We start from the raw sequence: 20,200 nt of genomic DNA on the forward strand, positions 1-20,200 counted from the left end.
GTGGCGAGAAGGGGGAAGGAAGCAGAGGTGCCGGGCGGGCGCGGGGCGCAGGCAGGAAGCCGGGAGGGGCGGCGGGCGGGGGCCTCCGGAAAAACGCCCCAACTTCCTGCCCCGCCAGAGCCAGGAAGCGGGAGCCTGGACGCAGGGCCCGGGATCGCCAAGCCCGACCTCGGGGGCCCCGCCGGTCGCCTCCCCGCGCGGACACCAGGTACACGGGCCCCGGCCCCGCCCGGCCTCCTCCCCTCGGCTGCCAGGAGAAGTGGGGAGGAGTAGGGAGGGGACCGGGGCGCTGCCGGCGGCCGAGGGGCCTCCTCGGGGACACACTGAGCCAGCGGCCTCCTCTCTTGGGACCTCAGTTTTCCCATCTGTCAAAGGGGTCAAAGAAAGATCTAACATTTGCCTAGTGTCCATCCAGTAGGTGGGAATGGACGATCCGAGGTCGGAGTCAAGCGCCCAACTGCTCAATAGAAGACCGATGATCACACCCATTTAGAGGTGGGGAAACTGAGGCCCGGGGAACCGAACTGGCTCGTCCCAGGGACACACTTTGTGAATCAGTGTTCAGTTGGGAAATGAACTCGAAGGTGGCTCCTGCTAAGCGCTGTCCTCCAACCCTGCATGCGTTGGGGCCACCTAAAAAAGAAAAACAAACAACAATAACACCGTGGGGCCCTGTGAGGCTGAGTGTTGCAGAGCGCGTTTGAAAGCATTTTCCGAAAGCTCTTTTCTGGGTCATTAATTATGCCCTGGGAGATGGTGTAGAGGAGAAAGCTGGAAATCTTTCCGCCTTGTACAGATGGGAAGACTGAGGCCTGGAAAGAGGTCATTGCTTTTTGCAGGTCACTCTGATGTCATAGGGAAAGGTACGCTCAAGGGCAAGAGTTTTGCTTTTCCAGTTCCAGCGGAAAGTATTGGCAGGATGGCAGAGGGAACTGATTGATGCGAGAGTTGGGAATTCAACTGGATGACGAGGTGGGGAGGCAAGAAGGCGGGGAGCCCCAGTGCGAGGACCTGGGACTTCGGTTCGACTCGGAGACCTGAGCTCGAGCTCCAGCTAGGAGTTGGAACGGTCCGCAGCTCCGGCGTGAGGGGGGTGGAAGGTGGGCGGGGCCTGGGAGAGTGACAGGGGCAGTAGAGATACGGAAACGCCAGACCTCCAAGACAGGCCAGAGCGGCCCTAGCTGGCCAGCGTGGCGCGGTGGAGAGCTAGAGCGTCCGGCGGAGGAGTAGAGTTGCCGGGGCCGGACCCGGGCTGGCGGCGGGCTAGAGCGGCCGTCGGGAGAAGTGGAGCTGGGCGCAAAGGTGGCTTCTGGGGCGGCTAGAGCGACTCGGCGGCGCGGGTTGGGGAGTCCGGAGCCCGCGCGCGGAGGCTTTGGTTCCGGCGGCTGTAGTGACTTCTCTTCCCGTCCGAGCAGGTGAGGGACGCGGCCCCTGGCAGGCATCAGACCCTGTCTCTGCACGTCTTCCCCGGCATCCCCGGCTGTGCACAGCGCTACATCCGCTGTAGCATTTCGGGCTGGTGTGGACCCGCCACGTTCCACATAGGTTACAAAGTCTCGCAGACCCTCCAGGTTCCGGCTAGCCTCCCCTAGAGACCCCGCTTCTTATAAACGCGGCTTCTCTCTCAGATCAGTAGCATTCCCTGAAACCGGGACCCTATATAAACCCTAGTTCCTGAACCCATCACACACCCCTATAGAATTCTGCGCACCCATAAACCATAACTATAAACCGTCTACTTTCTCTATAGAATAATGATCCCTGTAATGCGCGGATACTTTTGACCCACCGTGCATTAAATAGAATCTGGGGCCGTCTGCATTCCAAGCACACCCTTTTAGGTTCCTGAAAGCTCCCAAAGGTTCTTGGAGGCCCTGGGTCATCCCTCAATAGCTTAAAGACCCTGAGCCCTACATAGAACCCTGGCACCCATGTGTGCTTACTTTGCTCCAAGACTGTACACAGTGCTCCCTCTACTGGACTCTAGGCTGTCAGTTGCCTAGAGAACAATCTCTGACAGTTTCACCTATAACTTCCCCGGACTTTGTCGGGACCCCCACACTCCCCATGTCCTAAACATCAAACAGTTCCTGTCACCCCCAATCCCAATTTTCTCTGAGCCCAGGCTTCTATGGAGCAGCCAGGTCAACTGCACTCCAGCCCAGGCCACAGTGACCATATGGCCATGGCTTTCCCAGGCACCATAAGACCTGCTGTATCTCAGAGCTTTGATTCAGATTGTAGCTTCCTAAGGGTAGAGTTGTATGTGTGGCAGGGAGGGGGGGAGTCCCCATGCTCTGAAGCAACAGAGTCTGTTAAGTGCATAAACTCTGGAGCCACATTACCTGGGTCTGTTCCTTATGAGCCATGTCTCAGTTTCCTCCTTTATAAAGTGGGACTAGAATAATAAGCTGATTGCCTGCTTATTATCACACCTGTAATCCTAACTGCTCACTCAGGAGGCAGAGATCGGGGAGGATCAAGGTTCAAGGCCAGCCCAGGCAAAAAGTGAGACCCCTCTCTCAAAATTACCCAACACATAAAAGGGCTGGAGGAGTGGCTCAGGTGGTAAGGCCTGCCTAGCAAGTGTGAGGCCCCGAGTTCAAATCCCAGTTCTGCCAAGAAAAAAAAAAAAAGCCCCACAATAAAATAAAATAAGTCAGTACTACTGGCCTCATGAGGTCATTGAGAGGATGAAATGAGTGAACACCCGTAAGGCAGCACATACTAAGTACACTTGAAGTGTTAGCTATTCTTATTATTGTGTTGAGAAATAAGGATTCAGTGCTTTGCCCCTTTTGTTTTTGTTTTGTAGCACTGGGGATGGAACCCAGGGCCTCACACATGCTAGGCAAGCGCTCTACCAGTCCCTGCCTTTTTTTTAATGGAACGCTTCATGAATTTGAATATCATCCTTGCACCGGGGCCATGCTAATCTCTGTATCATTCCAATTTTTAGTATATGTGCTGCGGAAGCGGGCACAAAATAGAAGTTTGTATTTTACCTTCTCTAAGCTCTCTCTTCTTTAATGTTCTTCCTTTTTTTGTTACCCCCCAACCTTTGGCAATACTGGGGTTTCAGCTCTGGGCCTCAAGCTTGCTAGGCAGGCGCTCTTCCACTTGGGTCACTCGTCTACCCGCCCCCCCCAGTCCCTCCTTTGCTCCTTTGGGATTTTCCTGCCTTAGTTGAACTTGTTCACCCCTCAATGAAATAAGCATGAGCCCTCCATGTCTGTGGTCATGTTTTCCAGCTTAGAGGTCACATCTGCTGTCCTGGTGAAGACATCCCTGTTTCTTATGGGAATGAGAATAGCATGGGGTGCTTGTGGTTGTGGGGGTAACTGAGTTAGTACACGAGAAGCACTTATGAGCAATACTTAGCACACTGGAATAATTACTTAGCACACAATAAATAATTACTATTGTCTTTCTGCCTTGGTTTGCAAATTTATTTATGTAAACATTTAACAATGCTCAGATCTTGAGATGACCTAAGCATGGATGATGGAAAGATAATACTTTGTGGAAAAGAATGAAGATGGTGCCTCCTGGGGTGGACCCTCGTCAATAGCATTTTGGCACTCTAGAAAAACATCATTATTTAGTAATCAGAATCAAACTGTAGCTACTACTTACTGAGTGTCTGGGAGGAGGCCCATGGAAGAGGGGGAAGGTGGGTCTCAGGCAAAGAGAGTTATAAATATCTTTGGGGTATGGGAAACTGCCCCCTGCTGGTCCACTCCACCCCACTTTCCAGGATCCCTTTGACACAACTCCTCACAGTATTAGTCCCACTAATTAGGGACATAGAAGAGGAGAAAAAGATGAGGAAAGTGTCTAGAGCTGGGGAAAGAGAAAGGGGTGGAAACAGGTAAGTGACAGCTTGAACTGGGGCATGGTTCAAGTAGTAGAGCACGGACCTAGCAAACTCGAGGCCCTGAATTCAAACTCCAGTACCGCCAAAAGCAACACAAGAAAGAGATAGCTGAGACAGAAACTTGGGGAGGAAAAACTAGGGCCCAGAGGTAGGGAGGAGAGAGAAAACAAGAGAAGGAGGGAGAGGAGACTATGGTAGGAAAAGAGAACTGAGGAATCCACACATCCCAGGGAGAGATGGAGAGATGGCAGGTGCAAGCAAGCTGGAGGAGGAAAATGTACACATTTTGGGGCAGGTGTTGAAGACACCTCTCTTACTTTGTTGGGACCGGAAGCCTGGGGAGCCGAGAAAGATAGGAGGTTCCTGAGGGCTCTGGGTTGGGGCTCCAGGTCTCTGTGGGAGAAGGATTCAGAGTGTTGTTTTATGCTGTAGAGAGAGTTGAGGGTTGGGGGTTCGCCATTGTGACTTCCTGTCACAGGAAGTGGGGCTGGTGGGTTCAAAGACAACATCCTGGCCCAGGCCTGTCACAGATCAGAGGAAAGCCCCCTACACTCCAGGCTTCTGCCTACCTCCCCTTAAACTTGACTTTTAACTGTGCTTGCCCCAAGGCCCTGCCGCCTTTGGGACCACTCCCAGTCCCCTGGTCCCTCCTCCTTTAGGGACCCAAATTGTAGGCTTTCTCCTGCACCTCTCCCATTGGACCCAGGCTCCTGGGCATCCAGCCCATACCCCCCTCCTCCCCCAGGCACCAGTCCTTGGGCCGCCCGCCCCTTGGCTGGCCTGTGAAGGGCTCTTTGTCGCCACACAGAGGCCCCATTGAGCTGCAGAGGCCTGGTGGGGGAGGCTGTTTATTCACCTTCACACCTGGGCCAGGAATCTGTGAGTAACCACCCACCCCATGCCCTATGCCGCTTGCTTCCTCCCCCACTAACCGCAGCCCCTCCTCTCCCTGCAGAGCCCTGGAGATGGAAGACATTGCCCGAGGGGCGGTGAGTGAGTGTGGAGAGAGCATACCAAGATGACGGGATTGGGGGGCTGTGAGGTGGGAGCCCTGTGGACTGAAGCTATCCCTTCCCTTCTTGCAGGCCCCAGGGCCCCCCCGGCCTGGCCTGGTGCCCATCAGCATCATTGGGGCTGAGGATGAGGACTTTGAGAACGAGCTGGAGACAGTGAGTAGATAGGATGGGAATTGGGGGGCAGGGGGGCCCTACCACTGCAGGTCCAGTTCTCTCTTCTTAGATGTGTCCTTCAGCCCATCTCTGACTCTGTCATCTTCCTGGTACCTGCTTTCATCCTCCTACCCCTCCTATGTGTCGGGTCCAGCATAGACTCCCACCCTGCTGCTGTGGCCCCAACTTATTGTGGCCTCTCCCTGCATGGATCCCCATTCCTTCTCTCCTTGGCAATATAACCTCCGATCTCATCCATCCTTATCAACCAGCTGTTACCATTATGGTGTAGACATATCACCGCTCTCCACTCCGAGGATCTTCCCATCTTGGGTCCATCGAGGGATTCCAGGGGCAAGGTAGGGTCAAGCCCAAGGGCCCTCTTCTCTCCTCATGACATTCAGCCCCTGTTCCCACTCCCAGAACTCAGAGGAGCAAAGCAGCCAGTTCCAGAGCCTAGAGCAGGTGAAGCGGCGTCCTGCCCACCTCATGGCCCTCTTGCAACACGTGGCACTGCAGTTTGAGCCGGGACCCCTGGTAAGGGTGCAGCTGCGGAGGCAAGGGAGGGGTGAGTCTGGGACAGACTGGGCTTTCAGTGAGCTAGACCAGTGCTAGTCAGCTGGGAGGGTGTGGGAAACCAGATCCAGAGCACACAGCACAAGATCTAGAAATAGCACTGCAGATGAGAGCCAGAGAGCTAAGCCTGCGGTCCACACTAGACAGGCGCTCCATGTAAACCTTAGTGAGCAGCGAGTGCAACAGAGAGTATGGGCAGCAGGGCCATGCAGACAGCAACAGAGAACCCATAGCCTGGTAGAAATCATGGTCCATCCCCTTCTGTGCCTGTGGCAGCATCACCCATCAGTGACAGTGCTCTGACCCTGGATTCTGGAGGGGCATCAGCTATGCCCTCTCAGCAGGCATCACCAGTCAGATGTTCAGGGTTGAGGCTGTGGAGAAAGCTATTAGCCATTCCAGGCCTAGAGCACATAGCAGGCCTTGATCTAGAGCAAGAAAACATTCCCAAACAGCCCCAGGCAGGCAGGATGTAACTTAGTCCAAAAACCTCCTACACTATGCAGAAGGTTCCTGGGAGTTCCGCGTGCAGGACCAGGCTGTCCAGAAACACCTGCAGACATCCCAGCCAGGGATTTAGACAGGAGAAGCCAAAGCACTGGATGGTAGGGGCACGCCTGTTAGAAAGTGTCTCATCCCAAGACTGACAGCACAGGCCACGAGCCAGGGGATAGCTAGCCCGGGATGCCGAACTGCGTAGAAATACACAGTGGATCTCTCCAGAAAACTAGGAGACTAAAGAAGGCAGGAACACCCGCAGAAAGAAAGGCATGTGAACTGTAAGTTAGGCTGACTCTCCTGACGCCAAAACTTTAGAGACTGGCAGAAAATTGAGACATCCCAGTATCTCTCCTATCTGTAGTTTTTGGAAAAGTGGCTTCTTTTTCCCTAGTGCATAGAGGCTCTGGCCCTTTGGCAAGAGGTCCTCCACCCAAGCCTTGGGGTTTTTAGAATGTAAAGTCCAGTTCCTGGGCCTTACCCCAGGGGCTGTGCTGACGCCATATGGTTTTACAGATGTGGAAACTGAGGCCTCAAGAGGTGACCCAGATGGTCTTTGCCATTTTGAGATTTGTCTGTGCAGCTCCTTCACCCAGGCTATGTTTTGGGAGTGGGGTTAGGAGAGTGGACATACACTTGGTGAAACTGCTTAAAAGAAGAGAAAGAGTCCTGCTAGTTGAGCGTGGTAGCACACACCTATGATCCCAGCATTTGGGGACGCGGAGGCAGAAGTCTCACCAGTTTAAGGTCAGCTGGGCTACACAGCAAGTTCTAAGACAGTCTGGGCTGCCTAGTGAAACCCTGTCTCAAAGAAACAGAGAGAGAGAGAGAGAGAGAGTCCTGCCAACACCAGAGTAAATCTTTCAGACATACAAGGTCATGTCTGAACCCCTATGAGCCAGGACAAGTTGAACTCCTCGGTACATTGCTAGCATCACCCAGTCCAGGGCTGCACACAGGCACTTCAGGACATGCCTGCTGATGATGGAGTGAGCCCTCCCTACTTCTCTCCTCACCTACTTGCAAGGCCCTCACTGTGCACCCAGCCCCTCAACCCAACCCCACACACAAACAAACCCCCGAGTTGCTCGCAGTATTTCTAGACCGTGGAGTATAGTGGAGACAGGTTTCCTGCCCTCAGATCCCAAGCAGAGAACCACATAGGACAGAAAATGCTTGTGGTGGTGACCTGAGTGTCTGCGAGAGAGACAAGGGCCTGGGTGGTGAGGGTGGAAATCAGGGAGGAGGTGGCATTTGAAGCCTAAGTCCCTTAGGCTACTCAAGGGGGAGTGTGCTTTGGGGGCTGGGAGGGAAGAGAGTCACCTTCTGTGTCTTCTCTCAGCTCTGCTGCCTGCATGCTGATATGTTGGGCTCACTGGGCCCCAAAGAGGCCAAGAAGGCCTTTCTCGACTTCTACCACAGCTTCCTGGAGAAGACCGCGGTGAGAGACACCTTCAAGGCACCCTGTCCCCAACCTCTGCTTGGCCCTTGAGGGTACTGAGTGCCTTCTGTACCCACAGAGGCAGCCTGGCCTGGGGCAGCTGCCAACCTGCGCCCTCCGTCCTCAGACCCTTTTTCCCACCAGGCCTCCTGGGCTGCATCCCTGTCCGCACCCAGGGCCTCCCCTCACTCCAGTCTCCCCTGAGCAGGTCTTGCGGGTGCCAGTCCCTCCCAATGTCGCCTTTGAACTTGGTAAGGAGGAGAGGATGGAACTAGGGATGAGGGAGGGTCTCTGGGAGGGATTTGCCTTCCAGGCAGCCCAGGAGTGAAGCCACAATTCGTTCATTCCTTCTTGGTGGTGGTGGCAGCCCTGGGAAGTGTGGCTGTCGCTGTGCACGGGTGGGTGTATAGTGGTCCAAGGGAGTCAGGTGCCAGAGGGCCAGGAAACATGTCCCCAGCCCCTGAATGTGTCCCTACAGACCGTACGAGACCCGACCTCATCTCTGAGGATGTCCAGCGACGCTTTGTGCAGGAGGTGGTGCAAAGTCAGCAGGCCGCAGTGGGGCGGCAGCTGGAGGACTTCCGCTCCAAGCGGCTCATGGGCATGACGCCCTGGGAACAGGAACTGGCCCAGCTGGAGCCCTGGATTGGGCGGGACCGAGCCAGCTACGAGGCCCGGGAGCGGCATGTGGCTGAGAGGTTGCTGGCTCACCTGGAGGAGATGCAGTGAGTGAGCAGCGGGCAGGACACCTTCGGCGGCCCTGGCATGTGTCGCTCCTATCCGCCAGCTCCCTCTTAGTGTCAGGGTTCATTTGTGGTACTTGGGCTCTTGGCCTGCCCTGGCATTTTTATTCTTGCTAACCCTGGGTCTTCCCTTCCTGTCATTGGGGTCACCTTGCAGTTTTGGGTCTTGTCCATGGCCTCATGATTGGGCTTGCGTCTCAGGTTCTCCTGCGTGACAGTCCTTCCTCCCTGTCATGAGCCTTCCCAGGCTCTTTGGCAGCTGCCATTGTTTGCTGCTTCTGCCTTCCCTACTGCAAGACAGCAACCCAAGAGGTGTGTGCTGGTGGACAGGGACCTCAGGCTTCACAGCTTTGTCACAAATATCTTTCTTCTCCCTACAGACATACCATCTCTACGGATGAAGAAAAGAGGTGATGGGGGTGGAGAGCTTGTCGGGAGAGGTGGGTGGTCTGGGTCTGAGGGATGCTGGGGCCTCCCCAGAGCAGCATCCCTGGCCCCTGTCCTATGGAGCCCTCCCCTTTCTCAGACTCACAGGAAGTGGTTGTGGGAATGGGGGTGGGGCTGCGCCTCTCCTGTGGGGCATTAGTGCACTCCTGTCTGTGTGTGTGGGTTGCTGGGGCCCTCACCATCTTCTCTCCACAGTGCTGCTGTGGTCACCGCCATTAGTCTATACATGCGCCACCTTGGGGTGCGGACCAAGAGTGGGGATAAGAAGTCAGGGCGGAACTTCTTCCGGAAAAAGGTGCTGAAACCAAACTTGGCCTTTGCCTCGTCAGGGACACCCCACCCTCCGGGGGAGTCTCGAGACTGGGGACCTGGGGTCTGATTCTGCTGTATATCATCTTGGAAATATTAAGTTCCCCTTCCTCCCAACCCTCCCCCAGGTGATGGGGAATCGGCGGTCAGATGAGCCCCCCAAGACCAAGAAAGGATTGAGCAGCATCCTAGACGCTGCTCGATGGAACCGGGCAGAGCCCCCAGGTACAGTGGCCCTGACCTCAGGTGTCCTTGACTCAGCCTTGCCATCTTCCCCAAGCTGTCCCCACCTCACTGTCCCATTCTGTTGTTTCAGCTCCAGATTTTCGACACCTCAAAAGCGAGGTTGATGGTAATGGACCTGTGGCTAGAGTATCATCCATCCTGGGACCTGAGGGAGGAGGGCTGGGGTCTGGATCCTGGGATCTGAAGGATCCCCATGATGGGGAGGAGGACAGGAGCTCAGCATCTTGGACCCCCTGGCAGCAGTTGTGGATGAGGGTCACTGCTTTCTCATTTCCTTTCTCCTTTGCTGTCTCCAGGGGAGAAGCCAGGTCCTACAGACCGGAAGGGAAGCCTAGGTGTGCCTTTTCGGGACAGGAATGTTGGGGCTCCTGGGCAGGACAACCCAGGTGTCTCTCTGCACCCTCTTTCTGGGGACAGCCCAGACCGAGAACCAGGTGAGAGGTTCCTGGGCCAGAGTGGGAGTGCCACCAGCCCTGGAGGGGCACCCACTTAGCCGAAAGCCTGGCAATACTCGCCTTCCTTCTCACCAGTGTTACTAACAACCGTTTCCCTGCCTCAGTTTGCCCTTTCCACTGCTTTCTCACTGGGCTCTGACCTCTCTTCTGGTACCATGTCTCCTCCTTGGACTATGTTTTCATCAGCCCCCCAGGGCTTCATTTCCCAGAAGCTGAGTAGAGGCCAGTCCACCTTCCAAATGACATTTCCATGCCCCTGGCCTTGGGTGCAGAATCCCACAATTCCATGAAGTATTTCTTGTGTTCCAGGGGCATTTAGCCCCTTAGATCACAGCTAGCTGCTTGCCCATGCCTGGGTTCAAATCGCTTCTCCACAGCTTACTTGTGCTGTGGTGTGGAAATCACTTCCCTCTCTGAGACCTAATTTCCTCACCTGTAAAGTAGGGTCTGTCTTCTTCCCATAAGGCTGAGGGTCAGCAGAATGAATGGGCACAAAGGCCCCTCCCACCTCCAGAGTGCTTCAGTCTGGTTGAGTGGGTGTGTGATTGGGGCACTGTAGTTCTGAGACATCTTCCCCATTCAGCCCCAGTGACCTCTCAAGGTCTGCCTGTCTGTCCCGTGATATTTGTAGACATTGGGTGCTTTAGCAATCCACAGCTGGGGAAACTGAGGCCCTTAGAAAAAGAGTGGTTTTGGCATGCCAGGGGCTTTCTAACCAGCCTCAATTCCACTCCACCTACAGGTGTTGACACCCCCCTGGAGCTGGGGGACATTCCCCCGCAGGGTCCTGCAAACCTGGAGCCTCCGGTACCCTCAGAGAGCACAGAGGAGGGTGCTGAGACAGAGAGGTACCTGAATGGGGTGCTGGGAGGGCCTGGACAGGGCAGGGATGTCTTATCGGGCCTGGGAGGGTATGTGTGGGTCGCTGCTGCCATTTGCACTTGCCTGTCCCCAGCCATGTCCTCGCTGCCGGCCCCTCCCTCTTACTCTTCCTTTCTCCTGGTCCTTTCTCCCTTCTTCTTCCTTCTTCCTCCCTTTTTTCTCCCCTCCTTCTTCCTTGTTCACTGATGTTTCTCCTCTCCCCTATAACCTCCTTCGTTTCTCTGCCTCCTCTCTCTGTCCGGGTTTCCTTCCCATCTCCTCCCCTCCTCTTCCTCAGCTCTTATGCCCTCTGACCTCCACTTCTTCCACCTCTTTAATTTTCCATCCCCACTGTCCTCTCTTTAAGTCCCACCTACCTTGCACCTGCTCCTGCTCATGGTGTTCCTCATCCCCCTCTGCGCTCCATGCTCTGTTCCCCTGGGGGCCTTGTCCCCCTCACAGTTGAGGGGGCAGGTTCTGCCCCCTGCCTGTCCTCGTGCTGCTGCTTTAGGGACCCTTTGGTGGGTGTGGGGAAGTGGATTGGGTTCTACCTGATCCACGTCTGACCCTGTGCCCTCTCTCCCCAGAAGGTGGAAGAGGTGGGTGCCTGGGCCCTGGGTCGGGGGAGGGCTAGCCCTCCCCCATTTCTCCCAGCCCCTCTCCCCTCCCACTGGCCATCCCTTCCCCTTCACCCCCTGTGAGGGGTGGGTGGGACATCACCCTCCCAGTTGAAGAGCTAAGTATGGAAATCCTCCTTCCCCTCTGTCCCTGTCCCCTGCCTCAGGGAGGGGAGGGAGAGGTCAGTCCTGTACACCACAGTGGGTCCCCCAGCCTCCTACCCAATTTTACTACACCTCCCAGCCACCCTCCCCCCAGCACCCCTCAAATCTCACTATTCCTGACTCTTCTCTTTTCTGTTGCATGTTTGATCCCTATCCTGGTCTCCTTTGTCCCTGTCCTGGTCTCCCCTGACCCTGTCTCCCTGTCCTTGTCCTGGTCTCTTCTGTCCCTGTCCTGGTCTCCCCTATCCCTGTCCTGGTCTCCCTGTCTCTGTCTTCCTGTCCTCGTCTCCTCTGTCCCTGTCCTTGTCTCCTCTGTCCCTGTCCTGGTCTCCTCTGTCCCTGTTCTGATCTCCCCTGTCCCTGTCCTGGTCTCTCCTTGTCTCTGTCCCGGCCTCTGCCTGACTCTGTCCTTGGCCTTGGGGTCCAGGCTATCAGGGCGTCTGGGGCGCTCAGAGAGCCTGCGGGTGAGTGACCGCCGCCGGCCTTCCCGGGGCAGCCTCGGGGCTAAGGGCCGGGGTGGGGGCCGCTCCCGGAGCGACGTGGACATGGACCCCAGCTCCGCTACGGCCGTGCTTGGCCCTGCCCGACGAGCCACGTACGTTACTCCCCCATCCATTGAGGCAGACTGGAGAGTCGGGGCGGGGGGAGGGTAGTTGCCAGAATCACAGAGAAATGGGCAGCACGTGGTCAAGGTCATTGAAGGCAGCAAGGGCCTCAAGCCTTAGAGGAGGGCGGGACACATGTCCAGAGACCTGGGGTCTGGTCTGTAGCATGGACCACTCTGGGGACATCAAACGCCAAGGCCGTAGAGGAGTTGTACGCTAAGGAGTCAGAGGCTGCTCCTGGGGATGCCCACACTGAGGCCCTGACAAGGCCTCTGCCCACAGCCCTGAGCCTGGAGACGACGGGGAGTCAGGACGGCTGGGACTAGAGCTGGAACCAGAAGAGCCTCCTGGCTGGCGGGAACTTGTCCCCCCAGACACGCTGCTCAACTTACCCAAGAGCCAAGTGAAGCGTCAGGAAGTCATCAGTGGTGAGTGCCACCCCTGTCCACCCCACTGTGGCCAAGGACACAGGGAGGTGTCCATCTCAGCAGCTTAAAGGCAGCTCGTTGCCAACAGAGGACAGTTGATTACATAAATTGCAGTGTAGACAGTGCTGGCGGTGAGAGTCAGAAGTGAGGCTGGGGAGAATACTTGCCTACCCAGAGTGGATCTGGATGACGCTTGAAGAGCAGTGTTGGGCACAGAAGAGCATTTTAATTGGATTATTAGTATGATCTTTTTTGTGGTACTGGGATTTGAACTCAGGGCCTTGAGCTTGTTAGGCAGGCACTGTACCACCTGAGCAACACTTGCAGCCCATGTTTGCTTTAGTTATTTTTACACAGAGTCTTAAGTTTTTGTCCAGGGTTGGTCTTGGCCTGCCATCCTCCTACCCGTGGTGTCCCTAGTAGCTGGAATAACAGGCTCACACTACCGTGCCCCACTTGTTTGCTGAGCTTGCTAACTTTTTGCCCAGACTAGCTTCCAACTATGATCCCTCCCATCTCCTAGTAGCTGGGATTATAGACGCAAGCCACAGAGCCCAACCTTATTAGTACAGTCTTTATGATTTGGAGAAAGAGGATTCCCACAGAGAAAAGCTTAGGCAAATGATGACTACATTAGCAGAGCTTGCTTCGGGGTGGAGAAATGATGAGTGTGTTGTTTTTATCTTGGTTTTTCTTTTTCTTCTTCTTCTTCTGTGCTTTCTGATTGCATGGGTATAAGTGGTGGCAAAAGTAAAAACACTTGGAAGCGTGTTTAAAAGTTTATTTACAGGTTACTTAATAGTAAAGAAATACTCACGCGGAATTTTTAGAGCATGAATGGAAGTACAGCTTAGTGGTAGAGTGCTTGCCTAGCACACTTGACACCCTGGCTAACAATCCACCCCCAAAAAAGGAGGGGAGAGTTTTGGGGTTCTTTTGGCTGTACCAAGGTTTGAACTCAGGGCCTCGCACATGCCAAGTAGGTGCTCTACCACTTGAGCCATGCTCCCAGTCCTTTCTGCTTTAGTTTTTCAGAGAGGGGCTTCGAGTTTTTCCCCAGGTAGACCTTAGATGGTGGTGTTCTACCTTTGCTTTTCAAGAGCTCGGGCAGGTGCCACCACACCTGGCGCAAGAGAGAATTTTTAGGGTAATAGATAAATACTTTTTAGGTCACACAGCCTTCTGAGGAGGTGATACAAACATAGGCTCTTTCTGGAATGAAAAACTATTTATGCTGTCCAACACAGTAACAACCAGCCACAGATAGCTGTTGAGCCCTTGAAATGAGAACTGAATTTTTGTGTTTCATTTGATTTTTTTTTTTTTCAGTACTGGGATTGAAGTCAAGGCCTCTATCACTTGAGCCATGCCCCTAGCCCTCATTTGCATTTTAAGTAGTTAAAATTTAAGCAGCCAATTTCACCAGAAAGATAAGTATAACACACAGAATTGTGCACTTAGTCTCAACAGACTTTTGGGGCTCCTGGAACTTGTGCTGAATCCTTCTGTGGAGGAAGGAGAGGTCTCTAGATCTGTGTTAGAATCCATGTATCAGAAACCTTGGCTGAAGCTGGGCATTGTGGGGCATGTCTGTAATCCCAGCCCTCAGAAGGCTGCGGCAGGAGGATCAAGAGTTCCAGGGTAGGGCTGGAGGCATGGCTCAAGTTGCAGAGCACCTTTCTAGCAAGCATGAGGCCCTAAGTTCAAATCCCATATTGTCCAAAAAAAAAAAAAAAAAAAGAGCCAGACACCGGTGGCTCATACCTGTAATCATCCTAGCAAATAGTTCACAAGACCCTAACTCACAAAACAGGGCTGGTGGAGTGGCTCAAGTGGTAGAGTACTTGCCTGGCAAGCATGAGGCCCTGAGTTCAAACCCCAGTACCACCAAAAGAAAAAAAAAAAAAAGAATTCCTGAGCAGTCTGAGCTATAATGGCATGGCAAGATCCTGCTTCAAAAAATCAAACCAGAAACCAAGTCTGAGAAAATGGATAGAGGGTTAGATACTAAACACAGCTTCAGGCCTGTGCTGCTTTGCCTGGGCCTTCCCCAGTTTTATCCCTGAAAGTCCCATGACTGGCAAACTGGAACTACTGGTCACCCTGGCTGAATGTCCCAGCAACAGGAAAAGGCAGTAGGTGAAGGAGTCCTCGATGGCTGGCTCTTTAAGGAGATGAGTGCTCCTACCCAGAGTGTGCCCCCACACCAGCTCCTAGGAGGCTTCTCACCCCATCGGGCCCTTCGCCTCCTCCCAGCCTGCCTCTGAGGATGCTCCCAGAGCTGGCGCCCTCCCCAGTGATGTGTCCTGCTTTGGGGGCCCACAGAGCTGCTGGTGACAGAGGCAGCCCACGTACGAATGCTGCGTGTGCTGCACGACCTCTTCTACCAGCCCATGGCTGAAGGGGGCTTCTTCCCGTTGGAGGAGCTGCAGAACATCTTCCCCAGCCTCGATGAGCTCATCGAGGTTCACTGTGAGTGCCGGGCTCCGGCCCCTCTGTACCCCATAGCTGCCTCCTTCCTTCCATACCTCCCCAGACCTGGAGCCCAGCACAACCTTCCTGGTTCCCTCCCACAGCCTCTGACTAGTACTGGGGACCTCCTCTCCCCAGCCCTCGGAGCTTACACCTAGGGGACAGACATACCAAACAAGCACATGAAGAGAGGGCAGCAGGCTCACAAGCCTGAACGATCAGCCCTGACCCCCACCCTCACACTACAGACAATCTTCTGTACCCCCACAGAACACCCTCTTTCCTCACTGCCCCTCACAGCCTTGTTCCTTGATCGCCTGATGAAGCGGAGACAAGAGAGTGGCTACCTCATCGAGGAGATCGGAGATGTGCTGCTGGCCCGGGTGAGGGTGCCTTCCCTAACTCCCAGCCCATCTCCCAGCCAGGGACCTGGAATCCAATCTCCCTGGGTCCTGCTTTAGACTTCCGTCCCTGGGTGAGGCTGTGTTCCTGTCAATCTACCTGAGACCCTCCCTGGCCTAAATCTCGCTATAGTTTGATGGTACCGAGGGCTCGTGGTTCCAGAAAATCTCCTCCCGCTTCTGCAGCCGCCAGTCATTTGCCTTAGAGCAGCTCAAAGCCAAACAGCGCAAGGAGCCTCGATTCTGTGCTTTTGTGCAGGTGAGATGGGGCTGGATTCCAGGGTCCCAGGGGAGAAAGGACAGGACATGGACTCCTGGGTCTGAGGAAAGAAGGCTGGGGCCTGGACCCCTGGATCTGAGGGCAGAGGGCTGAGGTCTGAACCCCTGGGTCTGAGAGAGGAGGGGCTGGGGCTTGTACCCTTGGGTCTGAGGGAGAAGGGTATGGGGCTGCACTCCAGGGTCTCTGGGAAGGAGGGGCTGGTGTCCCAGCACTGTTTTGCCCTCAGGATGCTGAGAGCCGCCCCCGGTGCCGCCGCCTACAGCTGAAGGACATGATTCCCACGGAGATGCAGCGTCTCACCAAGTACCCCCTCTTGCTGCAGAGCATTGGGCAGAACACAGGTACCACCTGGCTGGCCTTGAGCCTCTGCTGTTCTTCCCTACCCCTGGCCATTAACTCAGGAGCCTCCCGGGCAGGGGTTCACTGGAGCCAACTTCTCCCTGCCTGCAGAAGAGCCCGTGGAACGGGAGAAAGTGGAGCTGGCAGCCGAGTGCTGTCGGGAGATTCTTCACCACGTCAACCAAGCTGTTCGTGACATGGAGGACCTGCTGGTGAGCTGGACATGGCCCCTACTGGGGCGGGGTGTATTGTAGAAGAGGTTGTCACTCTCACTTTATTCAGCAGTCACAGAGAGCCCTTGGCTCCTCCCCGAGGTTACTGAGTATCTACCGGACACCCAGCCCTTAGCATCTCTTCCTCAAGGTCACTGGAGGTCAGGCCTGGACCTCAGCTTGTCTTTCAGAAGTTGTCCTTGGCTTCTGGCTTACCCACTGCGGGATCACTGGGGTCAGCCTCAGTGCTTGGCTTGCCCCTATGACACTCCTGTCTCTGCCCCAGAGGCTCAAGGATTACCAGCGGCGCCTGGACTTGTCCCACCTGCGGCAGAGCAGTGACCCCATGCTCAGCGAGTTCAAGGTGGGCTCTTCTGCGTTCCTGTCCCTTCCGTGGCCCACCCTGACCTTGCTGCCTAGGGGATTCTCTGATACCATCCAGGGAGCCTCTGCACCGCCTCCCACCACATTCCTAACCGGGTATCAATGGTGACGCTTGATCCGGTTGTTCATGCCTGTCTTTCCCCCTCACCTTGGCTAACCACCATTCCTTTCTGCCTCAGAACCTGGACATCACCAAGAAGAAGTTAGTGCATGAGGGCCCGCTGACATGGCGGGTGACCAAAGACAAGGCTGTGGGTGAGTACCAGGAAGGTGGCAGGACAGTGAACAGGATGTGGGGGGTTAGGTGTGAGCACACTCTGGCCTTGCCCTGCAGAGGTCCACGTGCTCTTGCTGGACGACCTTCTGCTGCTGCTCCAGCGCCAGGACGAGCGGCTGCTGCTCAAGTCACACAGTCGGACGCTGACGCCCACGCCTGATGGCAAGACCATGTTGCGGCCCGTGCTGCGGCTCACCTCTGCCATGACCCGCGAAGTGGCCACTGGTGAGTGTGTCAGCAGGGAGCCTGGGGCAGTCATCCACACAAAGCTGCCCCATGGAGCGGGGAGCAGAACACTCTAGGGACAGGAAGGCCACTCTGGGGAATCGGTGGCCAGCTGCAGAAGCTGAGAAGGGACTGGCTTGACTGGCTGAAATAAGGTGGGCAGGGCTTGGTGGGGCACACTCAAATGGAGGGAAACTGCCCCGTGTTTGCACTAAGGTGTGGCCTGTCCTGATCAGTATTTTCACACACTCTGGCTGCTGTTCGGGATCTGTAGGGAGCAGGGACCCAGGGAGAAAGGGTTTGTAAGCGCATACTGCCAAAAGGTTGTGCTAGGACCACAACTGTGAGAGTGGCGGGATGGTGGGGCAGCTCTTGGATCTGGGTCAATGGGAGGGCAAGGGCTCAGGAGAAGGGCATAAAAGCCCTGAAAATTAGTAGGACATTGAGGGTGAACTGTGTCACTGCAGCAGGCACAGGGACTTCCCAGACTCCAGCTTGTGTCCAAGGAGGGACACTCACTAGGGGACCCTGACTGAACTCCATTTCTCTCCTCCCCCTACAGATCACAAAGCCTTCTACGTTATTTTTACCTGGGATCAGGAGGCCCAGATATATGAGCTGGTGGCACAGTCTGTGTCTGAGCGCAAGAAGTGAGGAGGGTGCCTGGGGACAGTGGGGGAGGGGGGTCCCCAAACAGGCTCTAGGGATGCTGACTGCCTTGAGCCTTGGCCTGTCTCCTCAGTTGGTGTACCCTCATCACTGAGACTGCCGGATCCCTGAAGGTCCCAGCCCCTGCCTCCCGCCCCAAACCCCGGCCCAGCCCAAGCAGGTGAGGGGGTCAGGGTGGGAGCTGGAGAACCAAGGCAGCTGGGACAGGGACGGCATCCCTGCACATCCACAGAACCCAGCAGGCCCAGCCCCGTCTCAGTGTGCACATGTGTGTACAAGCATGTGTGTGTGTGTGTGTGTGTGTGTGTGTACATGTGTGCCAACTCTACAGTCTCCTATCTCCAGGCCTCTGTCCCCTGGCCTCAACATCTGTCTCTTTCTCTGACCTCCCCACTTCCAGCTGTCTCCCTGCCCCTGATGTGCCTCCTGCCCCTGGGCCAGGGGTTTGGGGTCACCCAGAACTTTCTTCCTCCAGTACCCGAGAACCCCTGCTCAGCAGCTCTGAGAATGGCAATGGTGGCCGGGAGGTGCCTCACACTGATGGTGAGTCCAGAGGGGTAAGGAGCAGGGTGGCCACGGGCGATAGGAGGCACCGTGGGAAGCCTTACCATCCTCCCTGTCCCCTCACCCAGCCCGGACTGAAAGAATCCTCAGCGACCTCTTGCCCTTCTGCAGACCCGGCCCCGAGGGCCAGCTCGCTGCCACAGCTCTTCGGAAAGGTAGACCAGCCCTTCGCTGCCAAATGGTGCCACTGTTTGAACTAGAAAAAGGCCCCTGCTTTCAAATGTCTTTATGTCCAGAAAACCCACATTCCCAATCCCACCCATCATCCTAGGTGGCCCAAGTCCCTCTGCAACCACCCTCTGTCCTCAGTACCTCCTGTACCAGCTTCACCTCTACACCCCCTTTTTTTTTTTTCTGGTACTGGGGCTTGAACTCAGGGCCTTCACCTTGAGCCACTCCACCAGCCCCTTTTTTTTTTTTTTTGTGATAGGCATTTTCGAGATAGGGTCTCTTGAACTATTTGCCCAGGAAGGCTTCAAATCACCATCCTCCTGCTCCCTGCCTCCTGAGTAGCTAGGATTACAGGTGTAAGCCACCAGTACCCAGCTCCACACACCCTCTTAAGTGCCTCTAGTCCTGTCCCTCAGTTTACCCAGTAAGCCTTTCCTTGGCTTCTGCCCTACCCACTGATCCCAGCCCAAGCCCCCACCTCTTGTGACTCCATCCCCCTTTCCCTGGCTAGTACTGTCCCTGAAGCAGCTCCTGTTGCCAGCGGAGGAAGACAGTGGGGCGGGGCCTCCCGGCGATGGGGATGGGGTCCCAGGTGGTGGCCGCCCAGGCCCTGTGCAGACCCAGGAAATTCAGGACAACCTGCTCAGCCTGGAGGAATCCATAAAGCAGCTGGAGGTGTGGCTGGGGGCAGGGGGTTCCTGGGTGGGCTGGAAAAGGAAGGGGACCCTCCCTTCATCCATGACCCCTCCACCACTACCAGGAGCTAGAGGAGGAAGTTTGCCGCCTACGACCACTCCTGTCTCAGCTTGGGGGCAACCCTGTCCCCCAGCCTGGCTGCACCTGAGGTCTCTGCCCAGGCAGGTGAGTAGGGGATCTGGGGGCTAGAAGCGATGGTGTGGCTCTGAGAAGGGACAAGTAAGTCCCTACAGTCCCATTTCTGTTTCCTACTCTACTCCTGTTTCCATCAATTTGTTCTCTGCCTCTTGGCTTTCTCAACTCCTTCTCTCACCTCTATCTCCATCTCGCCCCGTCTCCCTTCTGCATCCCCCAGGCCTTGCACAAGGAGGAGAGGAACAGGGGAGACGACATGTGGGGAACCCCCGCCCCACAGCTGCCGCAGCATCTCACACCCCAAGGCCTGAGGGAAGCGAGCCAGGCTGCGAGGACCACGCCTGGGAAGGACCTGGCTGGGGTCCCTACCTCCCTGACTGGCCTCGGCCTCCTCTCCCTCCTACCATCTGCTTGGGGGGGACTCAGGGCTTCATTCCAGGGGGACCACTGTGACCCCTCTCTTTCCTGGGCCATCTCAGTATTGCCTGTGGGGACCACTCTTCCATTCCCCCACCCCCAAGTGCCTTCGCTCTGTTTTTATATCCTGAATTGGAGGTTTATTTTTTAATATATATTATCTAATGAGAGGTCTGTGTGTGAGGACGCCTCGGCCTCTGCATCTGGGCCGCTCCATTACTATCTGGCATTGACTTCCTGGGTCTGGCCCACCGTGTTCCACCAGTTCATCATTCACTTGGTAATAGTTTTTCCCCAGGTGCCTCCCACACTAGATCTGAGGAGCCCCCACCCCAGCCCCCATGGTCATCCGAAGGGCGCGTCCCACATCTCTCCGTTCTTTTATTTTTGTAGTAAACTCTCTGGAGTTGGCTGTGGGGGCGGGGGTCAAGGGGAGCTGGGGGGGCCCTCCTGGGTGGGGGCTGGGGGCGGGGTTATTGCTCTGAGCTCCCTGTCCCCAGGGGGCCTGTGTGGGAGGGTAT

At 55.6% G+C, this 20,200-nt stretch overlaps 1 protein-coding gene and 2 non-coding genes across 9 annotated transcripts; 2 read left to right on the forward strand and 1 right to left on the reverse strand.

Moving 5' to 3' along the window:
- Arhgef1 (Rho guanine nucleotide exchange factor 1) lies at positions 1-19,847 on the forward strand. Of its 7 annotated transcripts, XM_074057189.1 has the most exons (31): positions 1-208; positions 416-495; positions 4,833-4,866; positions 4,963-5,046; positions 5,470-5,583; positions 7,463-7,561; positions 7,641-7,812; positions 8,040-8,286; positions 8,685-8,714; positions 8,947-9,046; positions 9,189-9,285; positions 9,377-9,412; positions 9,603-9,740; positions 10,504-10,609; positions 11,832-11,999; positions 12,292-12,437; positions 14,763-14,909; positions 15,210-15,292; positions 15,444-15,569; positions 15,817-15,931; positions 16,041-16,141; positions 16,428-16,505; positions 16,705-16,780; positions 16,860-17,027; positions 17,590-17,677; positions 17,770-17,856; positions 18,172-18,239; positions 18,329-18,415; positions 18,943-19,106; positions 19,192-19,292; positions 19,483-19,847. In XM_074057189.1, the coding sequence occupies exons 3-30, from the start codon at positions 4,843-4,845 to the stop codon at positions 19,273-19,275; spliced, it is 3,033 nt and encodes a 1,010-aa protein (XP_073913290.1). In that variant the 5' UTR covers positions 1-208; positions 416-495; positions 4,833-4,842; the 3' UTR covers positions 19,276-19,292; positions 19,483-19,847. The 7 variants fall into 7 exon arrangements, with proteins under 7 accessions (XP_073913290.1, XP_073913288.1, XP_073913293.1 ...); XM_074057187.1 differs by lacking the exon at positions 416-495 and having other exon boundaries at positions 2-208; XM_074057191.1 differs by lacking the exon at positions 416-495 and having other exon boundaries at positions 4-208; positions 7,770-7,812.
- On the reverse strand, positions 2,879-2,983 carry LOC141418299 (U6 spliceosomal RNA). The gene has a single exon (XR_012442980.1). It is a non-coding gene; the product is annotated as a U6 spliceosomal RNA (small nuclear RNA).
- Positions 14,255-14,327, forward strand: Trnaa-ggc (transfer RNA alanine (anticodon GGC)). Its single transcript has one exon. It is a non-coding gene; the product is annotated as a tRNA-Ala (tRNA).
- Positions 19,848-20,200: the final 353 nt, after the last annotated feature.

The sequence above is a fragment of the Castor canadensis genome, chromosome 16 (assembly GCF_047511655.1).
Source record: "Castor canadensis chromosome 16, mCasCan1.hap1v2, whole genome shotgun sequence".
Lineage (NCBI taxonomy): Eukaryota > Metazoa > Chordata > Mammalia > Rodentia > Castoridae > Castor > Castor canadensis.

Excerpts from the sequence above, each read along its gene's own strand:
- Arhgef1 (XM_074057189.1), top strand. The coding sequence starts at position 4,843 with ATGGAAGACATTGCCCGAGGGGCG. Across the intron at positions 12,438-14,762 it reads GCGTCAGGAAGTCATCAGTG|AGCTGCTGGTGACAGAGGCA; the intron begins GTGAGTGCCACC and ends GGGGGCCCACAG. Across the intron at positions 15,932-16,040 it reads GAGCATTGGGCAGAACACAG|AAGAGCCCGTGGAACGGGAG; the intron begins GTACCACCTGGC and ends CCCTGCCTGCAG.